The following is a 26468-nucleotide window of genomic DNA, read 5'->3' on the forward strand; positions in this document are numbered from 1 at the left end:
ATGCCCCTCGGTCAAATTGATCCAGGGCATGTTTAAATCCTTTCTGTATTTGTGTGATAATACTGAAGATATATATATATATATATATATATATATATATATATATATGTATATATCATTGAGGTTTTCATTGACCAAAAAAAAAAACTTGGCCAATAAAGATGATTCTGATTCTGATTTTGATTCTGATAAGCCTTTTGCTACAATTGATAAGAAAATTGGACCGATATGATTTGATATAGTAACAGAAGAAAAGCACAATCATGGCTTATATCTTGCAAAGAGAAACCAATGTGTGCATTTAAATGAGGTCAAATCAGAATTGACTAAAGTCATATGTGGAGTTCCTCAGAGATCAATTCTCCGTCCATTATTCTTCTTTTGCATAATATGCAAAGTCATATTATATTCTGAACGATAACTGGAAGGTATCAGAGATCCTCAAATGTGTACTTTTTGCTGATAATACCGCTCTGCTTTGTTCTGGGAAGAATTTAACTGAACACAATACAAGGGAAATTGAACGCTTTGAAGAAATGGATTAATCCCAATAATCATTTTTGATATCTCATTCTTAACTCCATACAGCTAACCATTGCTTTGCAAATGTATGATTAAGCCAAGCAGAAAAGTACTTTGGAGTTCTTTTCTAAATGAAATGGGTCAATTAGGCCCACAACTTAACAGGAGGCTGAATAAATATTCATGATATTTGCATATGCTCACACAGCAACGTGTCATTCAGGTGGCGGCTCGAAAGCACCCTTTGTTCTTTGCCAAAGCGAAGGTGGCGCTCGCCCGGGGGGCGCCTTTGGAGCTTGTTGAATATTTCATGGAGCTCACCCTTCCCCTCGTCTAGGCGACATCTTACTCAACGTGAACGGCGTGGATCTGACGGGAGTGACGCGGAGCGAGGCCGTGGCGAACCTGAAGAACACCTCGTCGCCTGTGGTACTCAAAGTCCTGGAGATGCGGCCCCCCGACGAGGGTCTGGCGGAGGGCGAGCTGCCGCCATGCCTGGCGTCCTCGCCCGACAGCACCACCAAGAGCCCGCTGCCCAACAATGACTACTCCCCGCTGTGGGTGTCATGGCTGCAGCTGCCCAGGTTTGTCATTGGAGAAGTTCTTTCAAAGAGGAAGAAAAAAAAAACACCTAAAAGTTATTCTACATACAGAGGATAAATGGCATGACAAGCTGTCCAATGTAGTAACCGCTGTCCCTGAAAGGGTTAAAGGGGTAAAACACCACAGCATAGATGCTAATTAGCATCAAGCTAATAAGACTCTCATTCAGTAGTTGTCAGGTTGTTTTAAATCCACTTTTAGTCTGACAGTAAACGTCAACTAAGAGTCGAGCATAATTTTGTCATGACAAAAGTTCATGAGAGGTTAACGGAAATGATGATCGATATTGCGCTAATTATTAACAGTCAAAATCCTGCTCGTTAAATACATACGGGATGTTGCAAAATGAAGTGGTACTAAAACTCTTAAGTTGGACTCGCCCCGCAAAAGAAGAACCGCAATGTAGAGGTCAGAAAAAATAAATAAATTTGAGTGGCAGCCAATTTAGCATTCTGACCAACAACAATGAAAATGTGCTTTGGATGGCAAACTGATATACTGTATGTACAAATATTCGCCAGTGTAAGAATTTTACATTTGACTCACCTGAAAAACGATTTGCACGCTATTTAGTAATAATGGTATTTAGTCGTGTGTGCGTGTGTCCTGCCGTGCATGTGTGTGTGTACATATGTGCGTGACATCATCGCTTCTATTTCTGATTTGAAATGATCTCCGTCATCTTTTGTGACACACTTTGAAGTGGATTTAACATCGGCTTTGATCAATCACATTTATCCCGCAGGCACCTGTACAGCTGCAAGGACATCGTGCTGCGGCGGAGCATGTCAGGCAGCCTGGGATTCAGCATCGTGGGGGGCCAGGAGGAAGTCAACTGCAACCAGTGCTTTTTTATACGCTCCATCGTCAAGGGCACGCCGGCCTACAACGATGGCGGAATAAGGTACGATGCAAGTCCAGATTTGCGGTTTTCTTTTCTGCCAATTATTTAACCGATCTGCGTGTTCGTAGGTGCGGGGACATCCTACTGGAGGTGAATGGAAAGAGTACGTGGGGCATGACCCACATGGCGTTGGTACGTCTCCTTAAGGAACTACGGGGAAGGATCACGTTGACCATCGTGTCGTGGCCGGGAAGCTTGATGTAAATGGATTTTTGAGTGGCGCTCTCATGAGACGGGACTTTTTTTTTTTTTGTCTCTGGGAACATGGACACTGAACATTTGAGGTTCTATCCCTGTGTATATAAAAAATAAAATAAAATATTGATTGAAGCACTGGTACTACATCTGTTTATCATACAACACGTTGCCAAGTAGTCGTCTGTGTCGTTTGACTCATTTCTTTCAGATTTCAAGGAGAAAAAAATGTGTTCACAGATGTCGAAAAAGGAAACTATTTAAATCATTAGGTGACTTTGTGGAGGCCTTACTCATTTTCTTACTTTTAAGAGATTTAAAAAAAATAAACTGACTCGGTTGCTGTGTATCCCTCGGCCGTCCGCCGTGGTTGTTTGTGTCCGCTTCGGCCCATGTCGTTTATCTGATATCGGTACACTTGGTTCAATGGTCAATAAAAGTCATTGGAAAAACATATCAGCAAATCTGCTCACTTTGGGTTTTCATGTGGTATTATTTTGTTTGTTGTCATATTTTCCCCTTATCTTGTAACCATTGTAACTCAACCTTTTTCAATTCCATCTTTTGCTCCACTTATGATGTGGATACTCACTTCTGACCCCATTTCTTTCAAGACGACGGATACCGCCCAAATGAATTTCGGTTTTGCGTCACTTATGAAGCGTGACAAGCACAGAGCTTCGCGACAGTCACCGACATACTTTTCCTCGCCAAGTTGCGTCTTCTTCTTTGACGTCAATTGGATCACCCACCGCAAGGATGACGCTTCCGAGTGCTGCTAAAAATGTACATTGAGGAAACAGGTTGTCTTAACACCCTCACGGCCTGTACTGACAAATCCCATACGCGCGTGTGATATATATTTCCCATATGACGGTGTTGAAAGTGGGCACCTCTCGTTATTTGGGAAAGTGGAGCAAATGGATTTTTATTTGGCCTCTCCCACCAGAGATGAGACAAAACCGTGAGCTTTCGCGCCCTCCGATTGGCCTTCAAGACACCAAGAAGAGTCCTGCAACGCAGATGGTCCAAAGTTTCTGGTCGGTTGGTTCCAATGTAGAATTGCGCACCTGTTGCCACTTGGGAAACGGTGAACACCTGTGAAAACACAGCTGAGTGCCAAGTGAGAACAATGAAACATTCGGCTTGCTGAAGTGGGCTTGTTCGCGAAGGTATGCGGAGCTGCAAGCTAGCACCAGTCATTTGCTGTCCCCTCAATTGCTGGAGACATGTCACTGGACAACGACAGTGTCAGAAGTGGGCCGACAGGTGGAATTCTGCGACTCGTGATGTCAAAGGGTGAGCTGATTTTATGGAATTTTGTTATAAATGTCAGAAGTGGAGAGGTTTGTGGTGATTGGTGTCAGGAGTGGCCCTGTCAGTCGAGCTCTCTGACAAAAGGTGTCAGAAGTGGGATGTTTGAAAGGTTATGCGCATAAATTATGAGACGTTTGAATTTTTGAAGGGTTTTGTGCTAAATGGTCTCGACGAGTTATGTGAGAGATGGCGCTACAGTTTTGTGGCAAATTGGTGTTAGAAGTGGGATGGGGAGATGCATAGGGTAAATGGTGTCATCAATTACATGAGTAGAGTACTATGAATATTGGTCTCGGAAGTGAGGCAGTTCAGAAGTTGGGCCGTTCGTCAAGATCATCAATAGAGTTAAGTGAGAGATGGTGTCAGAAGTGGGCTGGTACATTTCAGGGGTCATGGTGTCAGAAATGAATTAGGTAAGTTAAGTAGAGTACTGCTGATGGTGTTTGAAGTTGGGCATTTCACGATTTATTTCATAAACGGTGTCAGAAGTTGGTTCGTTGAGTCAGAGGCAGGATGGACTGTTGATCCGACTGCTACATGATGTGAGAAGGCAATGAGGAAAGTAGAGTTGTATTTTACGGTGTGAGAATTGGGACCGCTCCCTGCAGAATATTTCAGAGTGCATTGTTATATGTCTAATTGTTCTGGAAGTGGGATGGTCGGTAGGATTATTTCATCGCTGGTGTCACAAGGAGAAAATTTGTGGACATTTTTGTGACAATTGGTGTCAGAAGTGAAACAATTAGTAGAATTTACTGACAAAATGTTTTAAAAGCGGGACGCTTCATTACATTGAATGAATTGTTCTGGAAGTGCGATGGTTGGTCCAATCTGTGGTGTCAGAAGTGGCAAGCTAGTAGAGTTTGGTTGTCAAGCCGCCTGCACCAGTCGCACTCTGACCGACATTTTTGCAACCACTCACCCGGGGATACACGCGTCCACTTCACTCTTGTCACACACACACACACACACACAGACACGCGCCCTCGGCTCACATGGGAGGACGGGCTGACATTTTGCTGCAACCGAGCATTTCTCACACCAGCGTTGTGCACGTCAGGCTTGCCGCCCATTCCTGACGTTGACTTTCACATCAAAGTGCAGCATCCCTGTGCATGTGGTCGCTTCTGACACCATTCGCCCAAAACTTCCACTCACCGTCCCACTGCTGGCACTTTGTGCTACTTGGCATCTCGCCAAAACAATTTGTCAAAAAACGCAATTCATCTATCCGACTCTTTTCGGACAGAACTACCCGTCCTACTTCTGACATCATTTATCAATGAACTTTACTCATCCATCCAACTTCTGAGACGATTAAAGACAGAACTCTGCTCACCTATCCAACATTTATCACTGACCTCTACTAACGTGCCACTTCTGACGCCACCGGTCGCAGAACTGCCTCATTTCTGACACTGTTTTGTCACATGTATCTCATAGCATCCCTCTTTGGACACTATTTGTCTCTTCACTTTACTATTTTATGCCACTTCTGACACCATTTATCCCCCATCTGAACATTTTTTTTGAGCTTCACATCCCATCCACCCTGTCAAAGGCTAAATATAGACACGCTCGCGCGAGGAGAACCTGCTGTTCCTAATATCCCAGCAGGAGAAGTTGAACAGAAGCGGCGGCGGTGGGGGAGCGGAGATGTTGCGCACGTGTGTGTCAGGAGAAGGTAAAAAGGAAATGATTCATAAAGGGATGAGAAGAGAAAGTCCTTGACGAAAAAGAAAACACATGAGCGCAAGACAGTGAGGGAAACCGAGTGCAGCAAATAGTTTTTTTTTGTTTGTTTTTTTAAGTTGGGAAGCTTTCCGGCCTTGGGCTCGCCCCACCCGCTGACCTCCAGTGCATTTAAATCAAAAGATGGAAGTTGGACTCCACAGACGCTTGGTGACACGTCGGGGAGGATGCCGCCGCCGCCGCTGATAAACGGCAAAGACGAGACGCAAACCGCTCGGCTGTCTCTCCGCCTTATTTGGACATTTTGTGGCATCGCGGACGAGGGGGAAACCCTGAGCGAAGACAAACAATTTGCAACTTTGCGCTAAAACTGAGTCCGGGAACAACCGCATGTGCTGTTTTTGGTTTGTTTGCCTCCAAAATGGAATATTTTAGGCTTTGTTTCACGTAGATTGCAACAAACATGTCGTTCATAGGGCGCAACCGATGACACTAACTTACCCAAATTCCGCTCGTCCGCTACTGCTGAATTCAACTAACCCCATTTCATTTCTGAATTTTGTCCAACAGATTATTACTTAAGTCCAACTTCTGACACCATTTATCACATGATCTACAAACCACCCCCATTTCTCACAAGATGTACGACAAAAAAAAAGGGGAATTTCTCTATTGTGAGACTAATAAAGGTTTGCTTATCTTAAAACCTTACCACCCTGTTCCTGACAATGTTTGTCATCTTCAAACTTTAAAACTCCCGACACCAATGACGACAGAATTCTTTTTTGCATCTTTAGAGAAATGTTTAAAAAGAAAAACACTTGTTGTTAAATTAAACTTTAGGAGATATATGACTTCAGAGTTTTGTACTGTATTTTTATTTACGCTGCAAAATAAAACTAAAGGTTGTGCAAATTTAAATTATTAATGGTTTTTAATGCTTTTGCTCTCCAATTTTAACTTTATTTGACTTGTTAAGGTTTCAAATTGATTCGAATTTTTCTAACCTGCGCATGACAATGAAGACTCTTGAATGTCTTCAATCTCACCCCCCCCCCCCCCCCCAAGAAAATCTAATAAAAAAAGCTAAGATGTCTTGTGACGGTCTGTTGAGCAGCTGCGGCCCTCCGATCATGAAACCAATTGTTTTTTTGGTCCGGCTCCATCGAAGAACTCTATTCTGGGCTCATTCAATTCATGCACGTTGGCAGACAGCCCTCGCCCCACACACACACACACACACACACACACACATACGCACATTCACAACATTTGTAGCTCCAAAGGGAACAATGTGAGGATGAAAAAACGGTCCTGGCATCCCGTGTTGGTATTTCTGCTCTTAAATTTACAAAGCTGCTCCCGTTTGAGGCTGACTGAAGACATGTGGACAGGAAATGCCTGACTTGCAAAATGTATACTTCTCAGAATAACTTGATATGATATCCGACAATACAGAACCAAAAAATATGGCCTTCCCATAAAATGAGATCAAAGTGAAAAAATCTTTGAAAAAAGTGCCTCTCGTCTCTTGTTGCACCCACACTGAGAGATGTAAGCGCAGAAAGACGCCATTACTGTGCCACTTCAGGCCCAGTTTGTCACAGTACTGAGAAGAAACCAAACTAGCTGTCCAACTTCTGACACGGACATAAGGAAATGTTCATGCTTCTTGGAAAACAAAAATCTGATCTGCGTCGCATATGGGAAAAAAAAAATCGCAATTGAGCGTCAGTGTGAACATAGCCTAAGACATAACTGCCATCTTGTGGTGATTGGTGATATTACAACTTAAAATGAGAGTCCAGCCCTGCTTTATTTACCCTTGTCCTTTCGGCGACAAATATTATCAGGAGTTGGGATGTAACGGTGTCAGAAGCGGAATGGTGAGTCGGCATCCTGGCGTCAGAAGTGGCAACTGCGTGCTCCGTTTCCGTGCGCTTCTTGTATTGCGGCGCGACGACCTCGTGGGTCAAATGAGGGGAAGTCGGAGACCGACGTGCGTGACAAACACACGTAGCAGATATTTAGAGATGGTTCTTTTCCTCCATCCTAATGTCACTCGTGTGTGTGCCCGAATGCGTGCTTGTCCTACTCCGTATTCTCATTCTTCACACACACACACACACACACACACACACACACACACACACACGTACTGTGGAGGTTATGTGTTCTCCTCTCCTGCCATGACGCATGAAAGTGATCTTGACTATTTTTAGCGAGGAACCGTGGGGATTTGCCACTGTTGTGTGTGTGTGTGTGTTACGTATTTAAGCCTCGGTAGAGGTTCACGCTGTTAAATATGCCAGTGGAGTGAGTATAATACTCACATCCATGCAGTTATGGGCATGTAAGATATAGAGCAGAACAGGCAGTTCCATGGTAAGGTATTCGATTTTGAGTGGTGGTGTCGCAGCAAGTGGCTCGTTAGTCCGAAACCCAGTCCCAGTTTGCGATCATGAGGCATAGTCGTGTCAGGAGTATGATCAGAACGAAGTCAGAAGCTGAGTTGTAAGTTGTTGGGGTTTTTTTTTTTTTTTTGTTCCTTTGAATGTGATGACAAATGGTGTCAGAAGCGGGGTTCTTGGTTGGTGAAATTAGATTGATGTGATGAATATGATGGGTATCAGAAATGGGGTCAAAAGGGGTCAGATGTAGGACGTCTGGTATGCATCCTTTGAGTTCCGCACAAACGTTGTCAGAAGACGAGGGGTTGGTCTGTATCCTTGAGAGACCTCTCGCAAGTGAGTCCGTTGTGGGATGTAGTGGCGTCAGAAGTGCAGTGGAAACAGTTTGATGTTTGTGATAAGGAGGTGAAACTCCATTTTTTAAAAACATTTTTGATGATCATTATTTTTTAAAGTAACGGCGTCTGAGTTTGTCCGCTTCAACTTGCTTCTTCACGCTCTCCCCTCTGGACCAAATCGGAGTGTTCATGTCTCTTTTCATGTGGGGCTCATGTGTTGTCTTTGAAGACCGTTGGGGGGGTTCAAGTCCAAAAAAAGATTTTTTTGGGGGGGGAGGGGTTCAAAAGGCCCCCTTGGAGAAGCTCCCTGTGGGTCACATCGTGGATGCATGCATGCAGCTGCAAAAATGGCTGATTTGCAATTCGGGCTGCACAAGCTGCAGTGTCATAATAAACAATCTTTTGGAGGATGGTGCACTTTGGGGGGTGGGGTGGGGGGTCTTGTATGTCTTCCTGAGGCCAGGTGTGCCTCGAAGCTTTCCTGAGCGAAAGCTCACAGACGATCCAGGAAGGCTTCACAGCAAGAGCACATCTTTATCTTCAAAAGAGCCCCAAAATAGAATCTCTATTTTTATCTCCTCCTTCACCCTCTGTTAAGCGGCCATGTTGCCAGCAGGTGAAACCCGCGCCAAGCGTCTGCTCGATACACCTCCAGTGCCAAAAACATCCCGCACAAGGCACCTTTTTGGAAGAGCTTTGACACCACTTCTCTCCGTAAGGCTCCATTTTTCCTCAAACCTATAGTGCCTGCCTCCTTTTGGTTTTTTTGTCCTGATAAAAATAGCCCTCTGCAAAAAAAAAACAACAACCCAAAAATCGCTGACGGTGTCATTTTCACCAGGAGAAATGTGCTGAGCTGACTTGCCACAGGGACCCCGCCAGAAGCAAAAGAAAAGCGAGGCTAAATTCTTTTTTTTTTTTGTTGTTGTTGTTTGTGAGCTCGGTGTACAGAACACTACATGTGTCATACAAGGGGGCTCGCGTGCGGCTAATTGCAGCCCCCCCCCACACACCCCAAAATCCTGGAACCATAATGGATTTGAAAAATTTGCATGTAGCGCATCTGGGACCGGATGGAATCTTCCGATCGATATAAAGATTGTTCGCACTGTTGCATTGCTCTGCTTGGGGCGGTGGCGTCGGAAGCGGACCGTTCACGTCACTGTTGCTGATTCGGCTTTTGTGCCGATTTCGTTCTCTCGTTCCTGCTCCAGTCGCTCTCATCCCTCCTTTCTCATTTCTCACTAGATCTACCCGATATCGCTTCACTCGGTCTCAGCCCGACCACCTGAGAAAGCGCATATTGGGTTTCATTCGTCTTTAGGGGAAGTTTTGTTTTTCCTGGCCTCTGTTGTCAAGCTCCTCTTCGTGTCAGGTTCGTTTTTTGACGTACGAAAAATGCGGTTCTTGACTTGCTCAATGCGGCCCAGTGGACGAGTGGTTAGCGCTTCGACCTCATAGTACAGAGGTACCAGGTTCGATTTCAGCTGCGGCCTTCCTGTGTGGAGTTTGCATGTTCTCCCCGCGGCCTGCGTGGGTTTTCTCCGGGTATTTTGGTTTTGGCTATTGGCTTGGGGGTCCGCTTTTGGCCTGATGTCATTCACTCCCAAAGACGTTTTTAAACGTCTTTTCAGACTTGGTCTAGAATTGGCTGGTACTGAAATGAATAGGATCCAGCTATGGGTCCAAAAATGAATACAGCCCTCGGTCCTCTTATGCCCCCTGGTTCCACGTGGAGCACAGAACAGTTATTCAGAAGTGATTTGGCCACAGGACCTCGAGATCCAGAAGGGATTTGGCTCCTCGCCCACGTCGGATTAGACCCTGGATCCATTTGGGAGTCTTCCCCTATGCCCACAAGGGTTTTGGCACCGAGACATCAGAGGATTTGGGCCCCCATGGAATTCAGCCCTGGGAGTCGAGATCATCTGGAAAAGATTCCTGCCAACCATTATTCTCCACCAGAATAAATGAAAAGCCGACTTGAATTTGTCGTCGTTTAATAGATGGAGGCTATCTTTTAAAGTCACTTTCAATGAAAGCAGCAAACGAGGTGCACGTGCGTTCCCTACTGTGTCGGCGACGGTAGCGCTCACCTCACGCCCGCGTGAAATCCATCAGCTCCATCTCGGAGCGTGCTTTGTGCGAAGCGATCGGATGAGAGCGGCCAAGAAGCCACGCAAGCACATTTGGGCCGCAATTAGCGCTTAGTGCTCTCATACGTTGCCAAGCGTGCAACTTTGTGCCCCCTCATCAAACATTTGCTGCAAGAGCACCACAGGTAGGAAACAATTACTCACGCTCACCGCAGTGTTTTTGTTTGTGTGTGCGTGTAGTTGTGTGTGTGTGTGTGTGTGGTTCACAGTCTCAGCACCGTTGATGTTTTGCCATAAAACTGACATGCAAAACAAAGAAGTGAACTAAATAATGTGTCATTAAATCGCAAAATGTTCAACCAAACAGAATAATTTCCTCCAACAAAAATCCGGTAGCTTAATGCTAACATATAGTGCGAAACACCATTGGTAGGCTAATAGAAATCAACAAAGATGATATGTTGCAACGTTTTTTTTGCTGATTTTTTTGTGGGCTACCAATCTGTGATCTTGCTTTAAATTTTGCAGGGCTTGCGATACATGTTGCACAACGCTAGTTATGATTTATTTTTTCTTGCGTTCGCCATTTCACCACGATTATGCTTACTCTGGTTTCAATGCATTCGGTGCGCCTCGTGTGGCCAGCAAACTGCTACAAGCCCCCCTCTCAGGCTGAGCAGGGGTCTTTGTGGAAAAAAAAAAGAAAAGTGAGGCGATGGTATCCAGATGTGAATGACTGTTTGTACCTTCAAAGGAAGCTCTGTGTGTGTGTGCGTGTGTGTGAGAGAACTGATTGTGTTGCGACGTGGGCATCAAATCAAGGCCGTTTACAGCAGAGCCTTTGACTCAGGCCGCTTTATCGGAAAGGAAAAGCAAGCGGGAATCGGGGAAACTGTATTTCGTGTGATTTGCAAGAAAATGCCCTATTTGATGACTGATTTTTAACTCATTCACTCCCAAAGACGTTTTTAAACGTCTTTTCAGACTTGGTCCAGAATTGGCTGGTTTAGCACAGCATCACTGATTCACCAATCTCATCGCAAATTGTGAGATGGAGTCTGCGGCTTGGAAAATGCAACTCCCACTAGAAGTTCATTGTCAAACAAAACATCGAACAACCCCTGCGTATTTTCGACAACCACAAAGCTTAGCCTGTTGGTCCGCTAATTCAATGCTAATGTTAATTGACATCTATGTTGCCGTTCCATAACTCGATAAGCATCGGATTGAACACAGATGTTGCAGCAACACACCTAGAAAGACAATGTAGCATTAGTCAAAGTCATATTCTTTATCCTCTGCGAAGAGCTACTAACAGTGTCGTACTGAGGAGCTGAAGCCTCACGAGAGGAAAATCACATAAAGTCCGTCTCCTGGACTGTGAGAGGTGTTGCTAAATGGCGAGGCCGCGCCACAATAGAATCAAACGTTATCATTGCCATGTAAGCTTTGCGTTTATGTAATGTTGTTGTTTTTTTTTTTAAACCTATAGAAAGCAGGACACATCCTAATCTTGCTCCCTTACGGCCACACGACAACTCCCGCGGCTCCATTAACGCATTAAAACTCCTTAACTGGGTCATCTTGGCTCGTCTTCGCCAAATAAGCTCTTTATAATCATCACATTCACACCCCCACCAAGCATGTTCGCACACACACACACACGCACGCGCACACGCAGATGGGACACTAACCCCTTTCTGTCATGAGGAGTTAGTCAAGAGTAAGGGATAAAAATAAATCTAGTACCTCCACTGACGAATCAATGGTCGTTTGGAGTTTTTAGAGATGAAACATCGCTCGACCAATTTTATGTCTTGAGTTGCAAGCAAAAATATGAGTTAACATTTTGGCAGCAAATCTCACAAGAAAAGTAGTAAAGAAAAAATTCTTGCAAGGTTTATGGTCACTCCCAGTTGACCCACGTAATGTGACCAAACACATAAAACAGGTGAACCTTAGCAATGCGAGCCCGAGCACACATTGATAATTTCAATCGGCAGCAGGGGGGCACAGGATCAAAATGGCAGTGCTCTAAACAGATCAGTGTGTGGAATAACATCTGCTAAATTGTTATTCCACACACACAGTATTCATCAAAATGTGGAATTTAAGTTTTCTTTTCTCCTATGGTCTGACAGAACCTGAATGCACCACGACTCAATGTCACTCACATCCCGTTGGAAGTAGAATGGAATAGGACATGGCGGCACGGTGGCGGGCTGGTTAGCACATCCGCCTCACAGTGTAGAGGTCCAGGGTTCGAATCCAGGCTCCGGTCTTCCAGCTGAGAATTCGCATGTTCTCCACATGCCCGCATGGGTTTTCTCTGGGTACTCCGGTTTCGTCACATGCGGGATAATTAGACACTCTATTTTTGTTCTCCATGTGTGCCCTGTGATTGGCACCATCCGCATCCACCCCGCTTCCCGCCCAAAGATAGGATCCAGCATGCGCCCCACCCTGAGAATAAGCGCTTTGGATAGTGGATGGATGGAATGGGGCCCGGTGACGAGGATTTAATGGGAGTTGAATTAGCTCCCATTGTTTCACACATGACTGGTTCCAGCATTAAATGCATTTCACAGGGCTGCAGTCACTCACATTTACTGCAACCGTAATGAGCATTAAGAGTGAATTCCACTTGACGACTATCCATTTATGTTATGAAATAGAATGTCAGCAGAAGGTGGGAATGTTCATCGTAATTCAGCCCTTCGACCTATCGCCCATGTATGCTGAAGAACAGGTCAGAGCGTTAAATACAGCTGCACAATCTATATTGTATTGTATTCATTTAACAATAGGTTTGTTTTTGTGTTTGGCTTCCTTTTTTGCTACATAGTACATGTGTTGCAAAATACTTAATTATTTTGTGTGTGATTTTTAAATATGCGGTAGATACACTTCAATACGAATTTAATTATTTATAGTAAATAGTAAAAATGACTGAAACAGAACTATTAATACAAGTGAATACAAAATTAATAACATGCATTGTATGAAATAAACTGTCTCTCTCTCGCTCTCATATATACAAGTATATATAGTATTTGATATTTTCTATTCAAATACTCACTTCCTCCCTCCCTCCATGTAGCTACAGTACAGCATAGCTATTGTGACGTTGCATAATACTGCTTCGCCATAGCGAGGCTGCTGCGCAGTTGCGCGTAATGTACGCGACGCAACGCTGACACGTCATCAACGTGTTTGTTTTCTTCCGGGCTGAGCTGTCACTGCTTTAGCCGGCGACTGTCTTGTGTGGCCAAAATGCTTACTCCGGAGGACGTGTGGCACTTTCCGGTGCAAATGTGGGACCGGGTTCTGTCCAAGGTGAACCGGGCGGTGGTCTTCATGGACGACCCCTGCGCGGAAGTTCTCCACTGGAGCGCTGGGGGTGCCGCCGCATTGTTCGACGCCGGAGCCCGAAACGTGAAGCAGTTCTCCAGCTTTGAGTCGTGTAGTGAGGACGAGCCCAAGGCGGTGTTTGTGGTGAGGAATGATAAGAATAACACATGCTTGGCCTGGATAATTTACGATGGGAATTGTGAAGCATGCGTTCAGGAAGTGTAAGGATTAAAGTGGAAATGAGCATAACTGCAAGTTAGCCAACAAAAGGGAACCCAAGATGAGTAGAAATAGGTGTGTGTTTTTGAACCACCCGAAATGGCCGGTTAATTAACATTTGTTATTTTGTTCCCAAAGAATGGGTCCAAATTTCCCCTGAAACCTAATGTCTTGCAGTTGTCAGATGGAATTGCTTTCGTCAAGATGGAGAGAACTACGAAAAGTTCTAAATAGCAATCAGTTTTTGGACAAAATTAGAAATAAAGGCTTCAAGAGCATCTGATTTTTTTTTTAAATTTAATCAAAGGCACGCGTGTGTGCTGACTCCCATTTAAATGAGTTTGAATGGGATTCATTTGGTGATTGGTTAGTTTGGAGCATAGCCGCATGCCATGTTAGAACAGGATTTGCACGTGTGCAACTGGATTGTCTTGTTTGTATGTTTCTTTTTAGTTTATTTTATTGTGTGTTCCACGAAAAATCTAAATATATTTTATGATGCCCAAGATGGCCGCTTGTGCGCCAGTGTGTTCGGCGACGCTCCTGCCATTTCGGGGTTTTTTACATTTCCCAATGCTTGTTACCTCCCTAACAGCGTCTCGGTTGTTTTATGATCGCCGACTGTTTGGTGCTTTCTACCGCCTTTATTACCGATGTGTCTTACTGTTTATTGTGCATGTTAAATTGCTCCATGTACAGCACTTTGTATGCAGCAATGGCTGTTTGAAAGTGCTCTATAAATACTGTTGACTTGACTTGACTATGAATAATGAAAAAAAAAAAGATAATACAAAATCGCCAATCATCCCATTCACAATTAACATAAAATGCATTTGTGGGATATATAGAGGACAAAAAAAAGATTATTTTTTTTCTTTTTTATATAACCTGCAATTTTATGCAGTCTGCTTTTCGGTGATCGAATTGTCAGGTGCATCAGAAGCACAGCAGCTTCAGGCACCGGAACACTGCATCTTGGGCAGTCTTTTAATTTTTTTCACAATGTAACATGTGGCGGGTCAAATGAACCCATGAATATTTCAGGAAATGTCCCTTCGCATTTCCATCCCCAGGTGAGCACTTTGTTGAAGGGACGCACAGTGGACACCCTCAAGGACATCATCTCGCTGAGCCGCCTGCAGTACTGCGTAGTGGTCACGGCCGTGTCCCACCCGCTGCACCTGCTCGCCAACAACGTGACGCCGGCGGCGGATGCGGACGGCGCCGCGCCCGTCTTCGAGCAGCTGGAGGACAAGCTGTGCGAGTGGATGGGCGACATGAACTACACGGCCGAGGTCCTGCACGTGCCGCTGTCCTTTGCCCCCGTGTCCCAGCAGCTGCTCCTCGCCCCCGCCTTCGCCAGTCTCTTCCCGCTGCTGCCGCCGGACCTGCGCGCCCTCAACGCCAAACGGCCAGAGAAGAAGCGCTTTGCCAGCCTGCTGGACGTGGACACGCCCGCGCTTCCCGCCGAGCTGCAGTTGGAGATCAAGGCGCTGGCGGGGGCCTTGAACGCCCTGTTTGAGGCCACCGGCACCAGGGAGGAGAGCTTCGCCGTGGGCCCCATGAGTCGCCTCATCGCAGGGGAACTGGCCGCTCACCCCCAGGCCAAGAACCGCAGGAAGACGGCCCCCAATAAGGCCTCCATCATCTTTGTCGACCGCACCATGGACCTCACGGGTACCTCTTGTTTGTTTTCCAGGTCGCATGTAGTAGATACCACCCCTGTTTTAATACATGTGGATTTTTCTTGATATTTGGCAAAATAGAAATTCCATTAACCGGTTAATAAGATAAGATAAGATAAGAAAACCTTTATTAGTCTCGCAATGGAGAAATTCCCAATTCACAGCAGCAAAGTTATGAAAGGAAGAAGTAGAACAACAAAATATAGGAGCTGCTGGAAAGGAAAAAAAAAATAATACAAATATAAAATGAATAAAATAACTTATTTTTTGCTGCCACTTTTTGTTTCACCATAATAATATTTGTCTTGTGTTTAATAACGTGCCAGAATGTAAAAATAATCATGATAATTTTTTTGTGATAAAATGAGATCAGGAGAAATAATTTCAAAATGTTCTCCAACAATCAATGTGAAGAATAACCTAAGCGAATCAGTCGAAAAAGGTTATGGGGCATAATAGGCCGATCAAAAAAAAAATGATGACACTTAATTTCACAATTAATACTACCGTACTGTACAACTCTGTATTCATGATAAAATATAAGAAACTGGAACTGGCTTCAATGGATAAATAGTATTTAAAATATTTTCAATGGGGAAATTGATTTGATGTATGGATCATTTGAGTTACTTGCTTGGTCATGAAACCAATCAAACTTGAAATTGCAACTGAATTTACAATATTCGTATTTTTAGAAGAAAAAATAATACGATAAATTCCCTCTGTTCCGAGCAGATAGTTTTGTGTTTTGTTATGAAACATATCATAAATTATTCACGTGAATTTTAGCATTACATGTTTGCACTGTGGTTGAGAGTGGAAAGTTATTTCATCTGTGCTGTATGTTCCACATAGAGCATATTTGACACTAAAAGCTGACTTGACTTGATTTGCAGGGGATGTTCCTAAAAAATAAATATTTTTTTTCTTTTCTGTTAAAAAAAAATCAGGTGCAGTCGGTCACCATGGTGACAGTCTGGCAGAGAAGATATTGACAGTGCTGAAACCTCTGCCGGGTCACGTGACGGACGTGCAGGTCGACATGCGAGAACTGACCGACGTGCTGATCTGTCCTGGTTCAGAGAGCTGCGTCGCACCGGGCTGCCTGGCACAAACTCGGTGAGTGACTCATACTTGTCATCCAATTTTTGTTCTTTGGCTTTAAAAAATAAAATAAAATAGTGATGCTACCACAGAAGGCCAAGCTTCATTAATGTTAATGCTGAACTCTACTGCCAAACGCCAGAGACCAGACAAAAATAAGCAATAAGCAAGCTTTTTAAATACATTTTAAAAAGTGTATTTTCATAATTTTACTCATTCAATACCAGCCAATTCTGGACCGTGTTTGAAAAGACATTTAAAAACGTCTTTGGGGGTGAATGAGTTAACTCATTCAGTACCAACCAAGTCTGAAATGACGTTTAAAAACGTCTTTGGGAGTGAATGAGTTCAGTGTTCAAATGTGTGTGTCAGGGGTCAAACTATTTGAAAAAATTTTGGATCTCTGATTTTCACCTATTTTTCCACCTGGCTTTGGAACGTATACGTAACTGTATGCCACCCCCAAAAATTGGAATAGAAACAGAATTTGCCATTGGCAATGCGAATAATGACCAATCGAACAATAGTTGCACTCGATTGAGCCGCATGGACAAATGAAGTCATTTGTGAGGGTTTTATTTTCCACTTGAGAACCCGTAACGCTCACACACATACGCATGGAATAGGACTGCCCAGCGCATGAGCGCCACAAGCGAGGTGCCAGCGGTTGCGTCAAGCTGTGCGGCCAACACGTGTTGTACATGGCCGGGATCGGGGCCCACATCATTTGTTCCATTCCCGCCTCGCCTCATTCATGCGGTCGCAGGGAGACTGCGACTGAGAGGACGTCTTGTGGCTTTGATTGCTTTATTAGTCCCTGGGAAGAGAACACGGGAATGCATTGGCGACATGTTCAGAAAAACACACTAAGTGCACATGCCGCATATAAAAACGCTACGTTTCGTCACCGGCCATCATTTCAAGGTTCATATAGGTCAAAAATAGTACTAAAAAGAAGTTTAGGTGAGTTAAAAAAAAAAAAAAAACAGCCTTTGCAGCAAATTTTAGTACAATAGTTGTTTTCATTTAGTGTTAAATTGGCATTTAAGTTATTCATTAAAGTAGCAATCACTAGGGGGGAAAAAATGTTTTCATTGTAGAGCTCTTTTTATTATATAATGAAAATAAATTTAGATAATATAAGAATTGAAAAACCAAATATATATATATATATACTGTATGTTGCAAAAAAAAAATTATATAAAATATACAGTATATGTTACAAAAGATTTTAAAAATAATACATTTATATATAAATCTATATAAAATCCTGATATCACTTTGGCATTCTGTGTTTCTCAGCAAATTAATAAAATAAAAAAATAAGTGATAATTTGCTGGACTTTTTCTATTTTAACTTTTGTATCAGTAACAATTACTGTATAGATGGCATAAATTCTGATATATTTTTTTTTCTTTTTTTTTGGAAAAAGTGTCGTTGGTAGATGATGTCATTCTTTCTGTTATTTATTTCATTAGAACCGCCCCCCCAAAAAAAACTTTCTTCAGATAATTTTTTTGTTTTGTTTTACATGAGAAAAAATGGTTTGTTTTGTCACATAAATATGAGCTATGTCATTTTCTAGGGTCAAGAGACTAGTTGAATAATTAGCGGTTAATTCCGCTCAGTCGATTACGATGAAAACCAACATAATTTTTAATTTAAAAAAAAATTTTTTTTTTTACGGCTTTGAGTTTGGGGCCTATGCAGGATATTTTCAATTTCTTAACAGTGCAGCATTAGCATTAGCATGCTCTTAAACAACAACGAGGCAGGATCAAGTCTGGGGCAAACAGATTCATAGATCACCTCCTAAATGGCGTCTTTTCTCTCGTCTCGAGTGTGAATGATGTCGCCTTTAATGTTGTCATAACCTCCTTGCATACCGAAGCCGAGTAAGTCGTTGAGGACATAGCGTTGATTTATTTTGGCGAGCATCTACTAAAAGGAAGATGATGTGGACTGTGTGCAGCGCGCCGCCGTTATAAGCGATCAGCCGGAGTGTTATGGCCTCGCATTTTGCACAACAGATGTCCCCGCCACCAAAATCGAGCCTGGTCGCAGATGTTCGGGAGAGGAAAACATGGCAACCAAACGCAGGTTTGCCAGTTGGTTCGAGTGTCGCCTTTTGAGACAATGCGCTTTCATGTTCTCGTGCAAATGCTTGAAAAGGAAGCAGCTTGTGTTTACGCCGACGTGCACGTTAACAGAAAACAAGTTTCCAGAGAAGCTCTGAGCATGATGGTTCACTTTTAGATGACAAACAAAACACGTCTGTTGATGTTGGACTTCCATAAAATGGAAGATAAAGCATCAATGTTGATTTCTTATTTTTGTTAATACAAAACGAAGATAAACTTAGGATGCTGCACTTTACAGAACCTTGGACCCAAAAAAAAATGATGGTGCACTTTCCCAAAAATGAAGACAAACATTTGATGTTGAATGATTGATTTTTGCACTTTGCCAAAAAGAAGAGATACGAGATTTAATTTTCTGGAAGGAAGACAAAGCGATGTCGAACTTTCCTAAAAAGATGACACATTTTTGGATTTTCGTCCTTGTCTACACGGACGACTAACTATTAGGCGCGCACTCCTAAAAAGAAGACAGACTTGCACTTTCCTAAACTATTGATATGACACTATTACACTTACAAAAAGACAAACTATGGATATTGCGCATTCTTAAAAAAAAACCAATCTTGCACTTTAATAAAACAACCAAAAAAGCAAGATTACAGTTTCTTCGACTTAATGTTAACGCTACACTGAAATTGAAGACAGACCTGATGTTTCACTTTCCTAAAAAGAAGACAAACTATAATTTTGTCCTTCCAAAAAAGTACATGTTCATTTTTTTCTACATATTTATTTTTCAACATGAATCCACTTCCCTGTGGCCCCGCTGCTCACGCTTAACTTTGAACGTTCATGAAACGTAGCGCTCTGCCGCGCATCATAAAACCCAGCGGTCGTCTTTGCGCCGTATCGAGTCTCTGCGAGGCGTTTCCTCCTACTGGATGTTGACACACCTACTGTATGATTTCTGTACGTTATTTTTAAACCTCGCTGTGTTTTTCATCAGTGGGCGGGGGGTGGGGGGGGGGGGTGGGGTTCTGCTGCGATTATTGCGGAAAGCGGCTCCGACCTTGAAATGTTGGTTTAGCGTCTTGATTTCAGGTTATTTTGCGTAGATTAGCATTTCCTCCATCCCCAAATACTCGCTGGGTGGTGGATAGACCCCCATCCCTTACTTGGCAATTACTGTCATGATTACAGTTTTTAATATATTTTTATGTTTGTATAATTTCTACGGGATTTTTTTAACGTAGCATGCCACGGGAGGTCGTTGGGATCTTGCAACCTGCGCCCGCCCTTAACCTTGCGGTTCTCACGACCGCGCCTCCGAGTCTCTGCACACCTTCTCTCACGGTTCCCGAGCTGTTGAATCAACCCAGAGTGGAGACTTTAATAAACGCGTGCCATGCAGAGAGCGAAAGTTTGCGGTCGGCCACCTCTGCCGCCACGTCTGTGCTGTGCTTGGCTCCGATCGTCCTTTGCTTGCCCTGTGTGGTTGCGCCTGAATACCGTTGGAAGGGGCCACTGAGTTTCCCCGCCAGCCTTGCTCCTCCGCGGACCTTGATCCTGTTAGGAAGTGTGTGTGTGTGTGTGTGTGTGTGTGTGTGCGTGAGTGCATGGGTGGCCAAGGTGGGGATCTGGTTCCACGTATCTGACCGCACCCTAGCCATTAGAAAATACACGGTGGAGCTGCCATCTCCCTCAAATGTGCCTGGCATATTGCGCAGAATGAAAAACATCTATTTCTGGCCCGCGTTGGGAGACACAAGCGAGGGTGTAAAAAAAAAAAAAAAAAAAAAAAGGATCTGTGTTTTGAATGCGTGCCTTAAAGCGGCATGGCTTACCGAGTGACATCTGGAGGCAGAGCCGTGTTGGTGGGTTTGTGAGTGTCTCGGTGTGAGCGGTGGTCTACAGTAGCTCCAGGCAGGTGTACTCATTCTTGTAGTTCTATGTACAGTCAAACCTCATGTTTTCGAACGTCTCTGTTCTCGACCAAATCGTTTTTCGACCAAAAATTTCGAGGTTTTTTTTATGCCTCGGATTACGACCGAAAATCGGTTCTCGATCGAACTCAGCGCACTTGAATGCGCCACTTGACTCCTCTCGCCTTCCTTACACGAGGAAGTGGCGCTTCCTCGGGTAGACGAGGAAGTGACGCTTCCTCTTGTAGCGTTCCATTGTGAGCAGACGTGTTCAATAAAGATTTTTATGTTTTTTAAGAGCGAGGTTTCGGTTTTCGAACAGCCTTGTGGAACGGATTATGGTCGAAAACCGAGGTATGACTGTATGTCTATTTTGAAAGTGCATGGGTGACTTTGTGGCTCTCCTTGCCCACATGCGAGGGCATTCTACTACATTTTCAACCTCACTCGAGTGGTGGCATATCTGAAGCTGGCTGGGACCTTAAAATTGAAATGAACGATTGAAGTTGGGGCACTTGTAAGTCAAGTTACCACCGTATATAGTTTTGCGGGTTTGTTGTTTGTTTTGCTTTTGATTTTGTTTTGTAGTGAGATTCTTGTCATGTGGTAAACACTAATGTGTTATCATTCCCTGGAGGTTGTTATGTTCTGCCCCCCCCCCCTGTGCCCCCCAGCATGATTGATGTGATTTGCCATTCCTTTGACAGAATCCACTTCGTTTGCGTTGCCTGTCTTACGCCTTCGTCATCAACACAGAATCAAACAGCCGTTTTGTTTTTTTTTCTCTCAAATTTAATTTCAACATTTTATCACAGGAATCAATCAAGGGCGATGACTTCAACTTCAGATGAGACTGATATGAAATATAAAAACGCCATATTTCTCGGTCGCAATAATGTTCCAGCCCCTCCCATGCCGAAAACGTCCACCATGTGTGAAGCCAATGGACCACTTTCACCTGAACAGCTTGTTCCCGTCAAGCCCGAGATAACAGAACCTTTTTTTTTTTTTTTGGGCTCCGTTTGATGCTCTTTTATTGCGTTTCCACAAAAGGACACCGTGCATTTATTCAGACACATCCAGATCAAACATCCGCTTCAGATCCTCGTGCCCAACTCCTTCAAAGAGCCCACGCCGCCGTCGCCTTTCGTTTGAAATGCTAAAAAGTCAGACTCGGGCTTCCTCCGTGATGCTTAGAAGAAAAGGTTCTTCTCTTCACTTTTGATTATGATTCATCGATCGTTTGCGCTCCCACTAAATAACAGATTTTGAAATACGGATTTGTACAGTTCGTAAACGCACGATTGGAATCGGAAAAGCGGTTTTCATTTTAAAAGACGTGAGTACATCGGTACACAAACGAATGAATGCGTCTCAATATAGCTTCTACAAGTGCATCGCAGTCTTTGGCTCTCCTTACCCACATGTGAGGGCGTAATACTACATTTTGACCAGAACTTGAGTGGCGGCAGATCAGAAAGTTGTAAATCGCTAAAAATCGCTTTGTGGTTTGTTCGTATTTAATTAACTTGCATAGTTTAGGTTTGGGAGAGATTACAAAAAAAAAGTTCTTTGATAAGTCTTTGGAGCAGCTGCCACATTTACAGTACTGACAAGTTAAATTTTCATTTTGTTTCAAATTTTCATACCCTCTCGAGTCATCAAACTTTGAGGCCAAAGCTTGACCTCAAAGTTTGATGATCACGAAAAAGCGGGCGCGAGGGTTCATTCATCCCATTCCAGTTTTATTTGGAGTCCCGTTTTCCTCCCTCGACTAACTTCCCGCTGCAGTCACCCCCCCTCCCTCCCTCCTCTACCACAATGCTCCCCCTCCATAAATCCGCTGGGTCATTTCTCTGTCGCTTTTGACAGGACACACAGACACTCAAGGCCGGGCTTCTGCCTCTCGTCTCTCTCCCGTGACACGTCTGTTGCCCGAACTTTGGAGCGCACCATCATCCGGCGCGGTCTTCTCGCTGCGCAGTCGCTTGCGTTCAAGTTGCCATCTGCGCTTAAGGTTAGGAGGTGTGACGCGCCTCGGTGCAGACACGCTGCGAACCCCTTCTTGAAAAAGTGAAGGATTTAAAGCGCCGTGGTCTGAACTTTCCCAGCTGTCAACAACCGACAGGTCAACAACTGTCTGAAATGAAAAGCGACGTAAAAGCCGTGTTGTTTTTGGATGGGACTCACAACAACACATGTTCTCACTCCACTTGCGGTTCCTCCTTTTGGCTTTTGTTGGACCTTGTTTTTTTGAGGGGGGGGGGGTTTGTTGGGTTCTGTTGCCCGTTATAAGGAAAACGCCGGAAACAGAATTGTGTGTTGCAGCTGCGGCGGATCGCTCAGCCAAATGGACATTATTCTGTTCGAGCTGAGGGAGGGGGGGGGGGGGGGGGTGGAAGCTAATGGACCCGTAAGAGAAACTTGAATCTCGTCTCGGAGCATGTTTAGGGATGGTGTTTATGCTAGGTGACTCACTCATGAATCATGACGTGAACTTTTCATGCACGGACAAGAGTGCGCCGTACATAAAATGGAGACAGTCCGAGTGCTCCTGATGTCGTCCAAACGCCGGAATTTGAGTGAATGTCCACCAAAGTACAACTCTGGAGTCACTTAAAACAGCCACCTTCAAATCAAGACCTCCCGTATGCCATCAAAAAATAAAAAAATTTAAAAAACAATTGGGCGGTCAGACTGACTGGTGCGTCCTAAAACTAAGTACTTCTCAAACAATCCAGATTTTAGGTGTCCACTGTGCTTTGACCAGAAATTTGAGTCATAATCTTTCGATGGCTACTGCAGTTGGTCGCGACACGAAACCTCAGTCTGACCCGAACCCACATTCACAACCCCTCGGCAAACCATAACGAAGTTTAGCCATCAGCTGTGCTTGAGCATGGCACGGAGCCTCTCCCGAACCCCTGCGACCCCCCCCCCCCCCAAAACCAAATCGACATTCTCGCATCGGGACGGGGACATGTATGGAATTGATCTCGGTGAGCAACGTGGCTTCATCCCAAATCGGAAAAAAAAAATATATATATATCGAAATTGGACATAAAAATATCCAATGGTGGTCAGTCGTGCCCCAGTGAGATCCGAAATGTGAGCTGAAGTTATGCACCCCAAATTGGATTTCGGACAACTTCCAACACACAACAAAAAAAATTAATAAAATGAAGTGACACCTGGAAGTTGCAGCTTCCATAACACAACGAAGAAGAAGCTTCCAATGACTTAACTCCCAACTTCCCGAAGTCATCACAATGTCTCTTTGATTTGGCTTTTTAGTGGCATTGTTGCTCCACTATTCCATCTTTGTCATTTGTCATGACCTATGTCAGGTTTTTACGGAGACAGTTTGGTCGCACTTTTCCAAAAGCCAACCAAATCCGAGACCGACCACTCTTAGAAGTTCCTCTGTAGTAAAAGAAAATGCGCGCGCGCGCGCATGCACGCACACATTCACACACGCAGATTTATATATGATTCATTCATAAATACACACACACACACACACACACACACAGGAAAACAGAAACATTCTTCTATGCCTTCTCACACACTTCCAGGAACAACGCGCCGCCCCACCCTTTCACACTCCCCTCCTTTTTCCCGAGGCGCCCCCCCCACTCATTAATGCATGCAGACAGTCATCTGTTATCTCATCACTTAAATATGCCTACTCATTCCTCCGCCTGCTTTACGTTCTGTGATGTTCAGCCACCTTTGTAGCGCTCACACACACACGCAAACACACACACACGCACGCACACACATACAGTCAGCTCTTAGAGGAGTGCAAGAGTGCCCCCTTAGGGTGGTTTATGGCAGTATTTTCAACTGCCCCAGCCCCTCCATCCCCAAGTGTTCCCAAGTGAAGTGTTGCTCACCTAGTTTGGGACCATGATGAACTTTGGCTCAAAGCTCCGCCTCCTCCTAACCAAATGGCCCAGCAGGGAAGGCGTCAAGGAGTGATGTGTGTGTGTGTGTGTGTGTGTGTGTGTGTGTGTGTGTGTGTGTGTGTGTGTGTGTGTGTGTGTGTGTGTGTGTGTGTGTGTGTGTGTGTGTGTGTGTGGTGAAGTGTGGGCACGGAGCCAAATGAGAACCATATTTCATCCACTTCTTTGGTCCACAGGGAACACACACACACGCGCGCACACACACTCAGATGTTTTGCAAACACGCAAGAGAAGCCGACGCACACGTACGCGTCCTCGGACACGGTTGAATCGAGGCGTAGCATTTCAAACACGTCAAACACGCAGGGTGTACAGAATAATAATGTTCTCAAGAAATGAAACCATGTCATCGGTTTGGACTAACGTCTGGAATTCCCCACAACTTAGGCAAACGCGCATATTGTTGGGAAATAGCTGATTTATATTTGTGTATCTTTTTTCGCAATGACTAAACCGTCTGTCGTGTTTTGGGTTGTTGTTTTTTTTTCCTTTTTTTGTTTTACTCGTCTGTTAAGATGGCGGTCGTCCCAGTGCGATACCCCCTCCCTCCCTCCCTCCCTCCTCCTTGTCCAGCCCTGAGGTCTGGAACAGATTACATCTGATATTAAACACATGGCAGCAGTTAGAATGCACAAAAGATGACGATGACGATGAGGAGAAAAAAGAAAAAAAAAGGCAGCACATTTGTCAACAAGCGCCCCGCCCCCTCCCTCCATCTACCTCTTTGTCCGCTTCTCTCGCTGCTTGCCGCCGTCTCCGAATATTTCGTAAGAGAGACGCAAAAGCCGGGAATAGCTTTTCTGTTTATTCCCCAGACAACAAACTGTCAGCGCTGCGGGAAATCAAAGAGGAGAAATGCAATAAATATGTCACTGGCGCTTGAATTCGGTTGAACGAGACGGAGATGCTTTTGATTTGCTCGGAGTCATTTCCGATTCATTCGGAGTTGGACCATCTGACTGACAGGTGTGTTTTTGACTTGGCTTTCACCAGTGACAACATCTATAGTGAGCCCGCCTTAATCACGGCGGATACGTTCCCACAAACCTCCTAACTCATATGTCACCTGTTCAATCTCTCGCTCCTCCAAGTAAGATGTCAGGTGTGCTTGCTTCGAGCAGCTTGTCACTCCCAGTTGAAACTTACACACACTGACTAAATACCTGTATATGTGTGTATGTACAGGTATGTAGTATCCATCCATTCCATCCATTTTCCGAACCGCTTGATCCTCACTAGGGTCGCGGGGGGTGCTGGAGCCTATCCCAGCCGTCTCCGGGCAGTAGGCGGGGGACACCCTGAATCAGTTGCCAGCCAATTGCCGGGCACACAGAGACGAACAACCATCCACGCCCACACTCACACCTAGGGACAATTTAGAGCATCCAATCAGCCTGCCATGCACGTTTTTGGAATGTGGGAGGAAACCGGAGCACCCGGAGAAAACCCACGCAGGCCCGGGAGAACATGCAAACTCCACACAGGGAGGCCGGAGCTGGAATCGAACCCGGTACCTCTGCACTGTGAAGCCGACGTGCTAACCACTGGACTACCGGGCCGCCCGGTATGTAGTATATATATATATATATATATATATATATATATATATACATACTGTATATATATATATAAGATTTGATCATTTTCCTCGATGTTCATTGCGTTGATAGTGTTGCACCCACATGCCTTGTGCAAAGGTCCCATTAGCCAGGAGGATCAGAGTGTTCTGTAAGCGAGGAGATAAGGAGACCAGGGAGAGATGCTATCAAGAGGAGCTTTGCTCTCCGCATTCTCTGACAAACTACAACAGTATTCACATAGATGGAGAGAACGTTCCAACTGTTGAGTCAGTTGTTCATTTTGCCTTTTTCCTGTGCGGGGTCCCGCAGGGGAGTTAACGCTCTCCCAACGATCAGACTGACAAGATTCATTCTCATCCATTTTGTTCAGGCAGGCTCTCTGTAAACAACAACACATCTGTGCAGTGCGTAAAAGAGTTCCACTCTTACTTTGGCCTGTGGATTTGCCAATTTATATGGATGTTTTAGTTTAATTTAAGACC

At 44.4% G+C, this 26468-nt stretch overlaps 2 protein-coding genes across 3 annotated transcripts in view; both read left to right on the forward strand.

Annotated features, from left to right (window-relative positions):
• The window catches only part of lnx1 (ligand of numb-protein X 1), a 32249-nt gene extending 29569 nt beyond the window's left edge, over positions 1 to 2680 (forward strand). For both annotated transcript variants that reach the window (XM_086115277.1, XM_086115278.1), the window contains 3 exons: positions 860 to 1106; positions 1871 to 2029; positions 2098 to 2680. In XM_086115277.1, coding sequence (XP_085971403.1) covers positions 860 to 1106; positions 1871 to 2029; positions 2098 to 2233 — 542 coding nt within the window. In that variant the 3' untranslated portion in view covers positions 2234 to 2680. The remainder of the gene's footprint in view (positions 1 to 859; positions 1107 to 1870; positions 2030 to 2097) is intronic.
• Positions 2681 to 13225: 10545 nt separating this feature from the next.
• The window catches only part of scfd2 (sec1 family domain containing 2), an 80144-nt gene continuing 66901 nt past the window's right edge, over positions 13226 to 26468 (forward strand). Inside the window, exons 1-3 of the mRNA XM_086116397.1 lie at positions 13226 to 13573; positions 14722 to 15325; positions 16284 to 16452. Coding sequence (XP_085972523.1) covers positions 13352 to 13573; positions 14722 to 15325; positions 16284 to 16452 — 995 coding nt within the window. The 5' untranslated portion in view covers positions 13226 to 13351. The remainder of the gene's footprint in view (positions 13574 to 14721; positions 15326 to 16283; positions 16453 to 26468) is intronic.

Source organism: Hippocampus guttulatus, chromosome 7 (genome assembly GCF_054856545.1).
Source record: "Hippocampus guttulatus isolate MCC_2025c chromosome 7, RoL_Hgut_1.0, whole genome shotgun sequence".
Taxonomy (NCBI): domain Eukaryota; kingdom Metazoa; phylum Chordata; class Actinopteri; order Syngnathiformes; family Syngnathidae; genus Hippocampus; species Hippocampus guttulatus.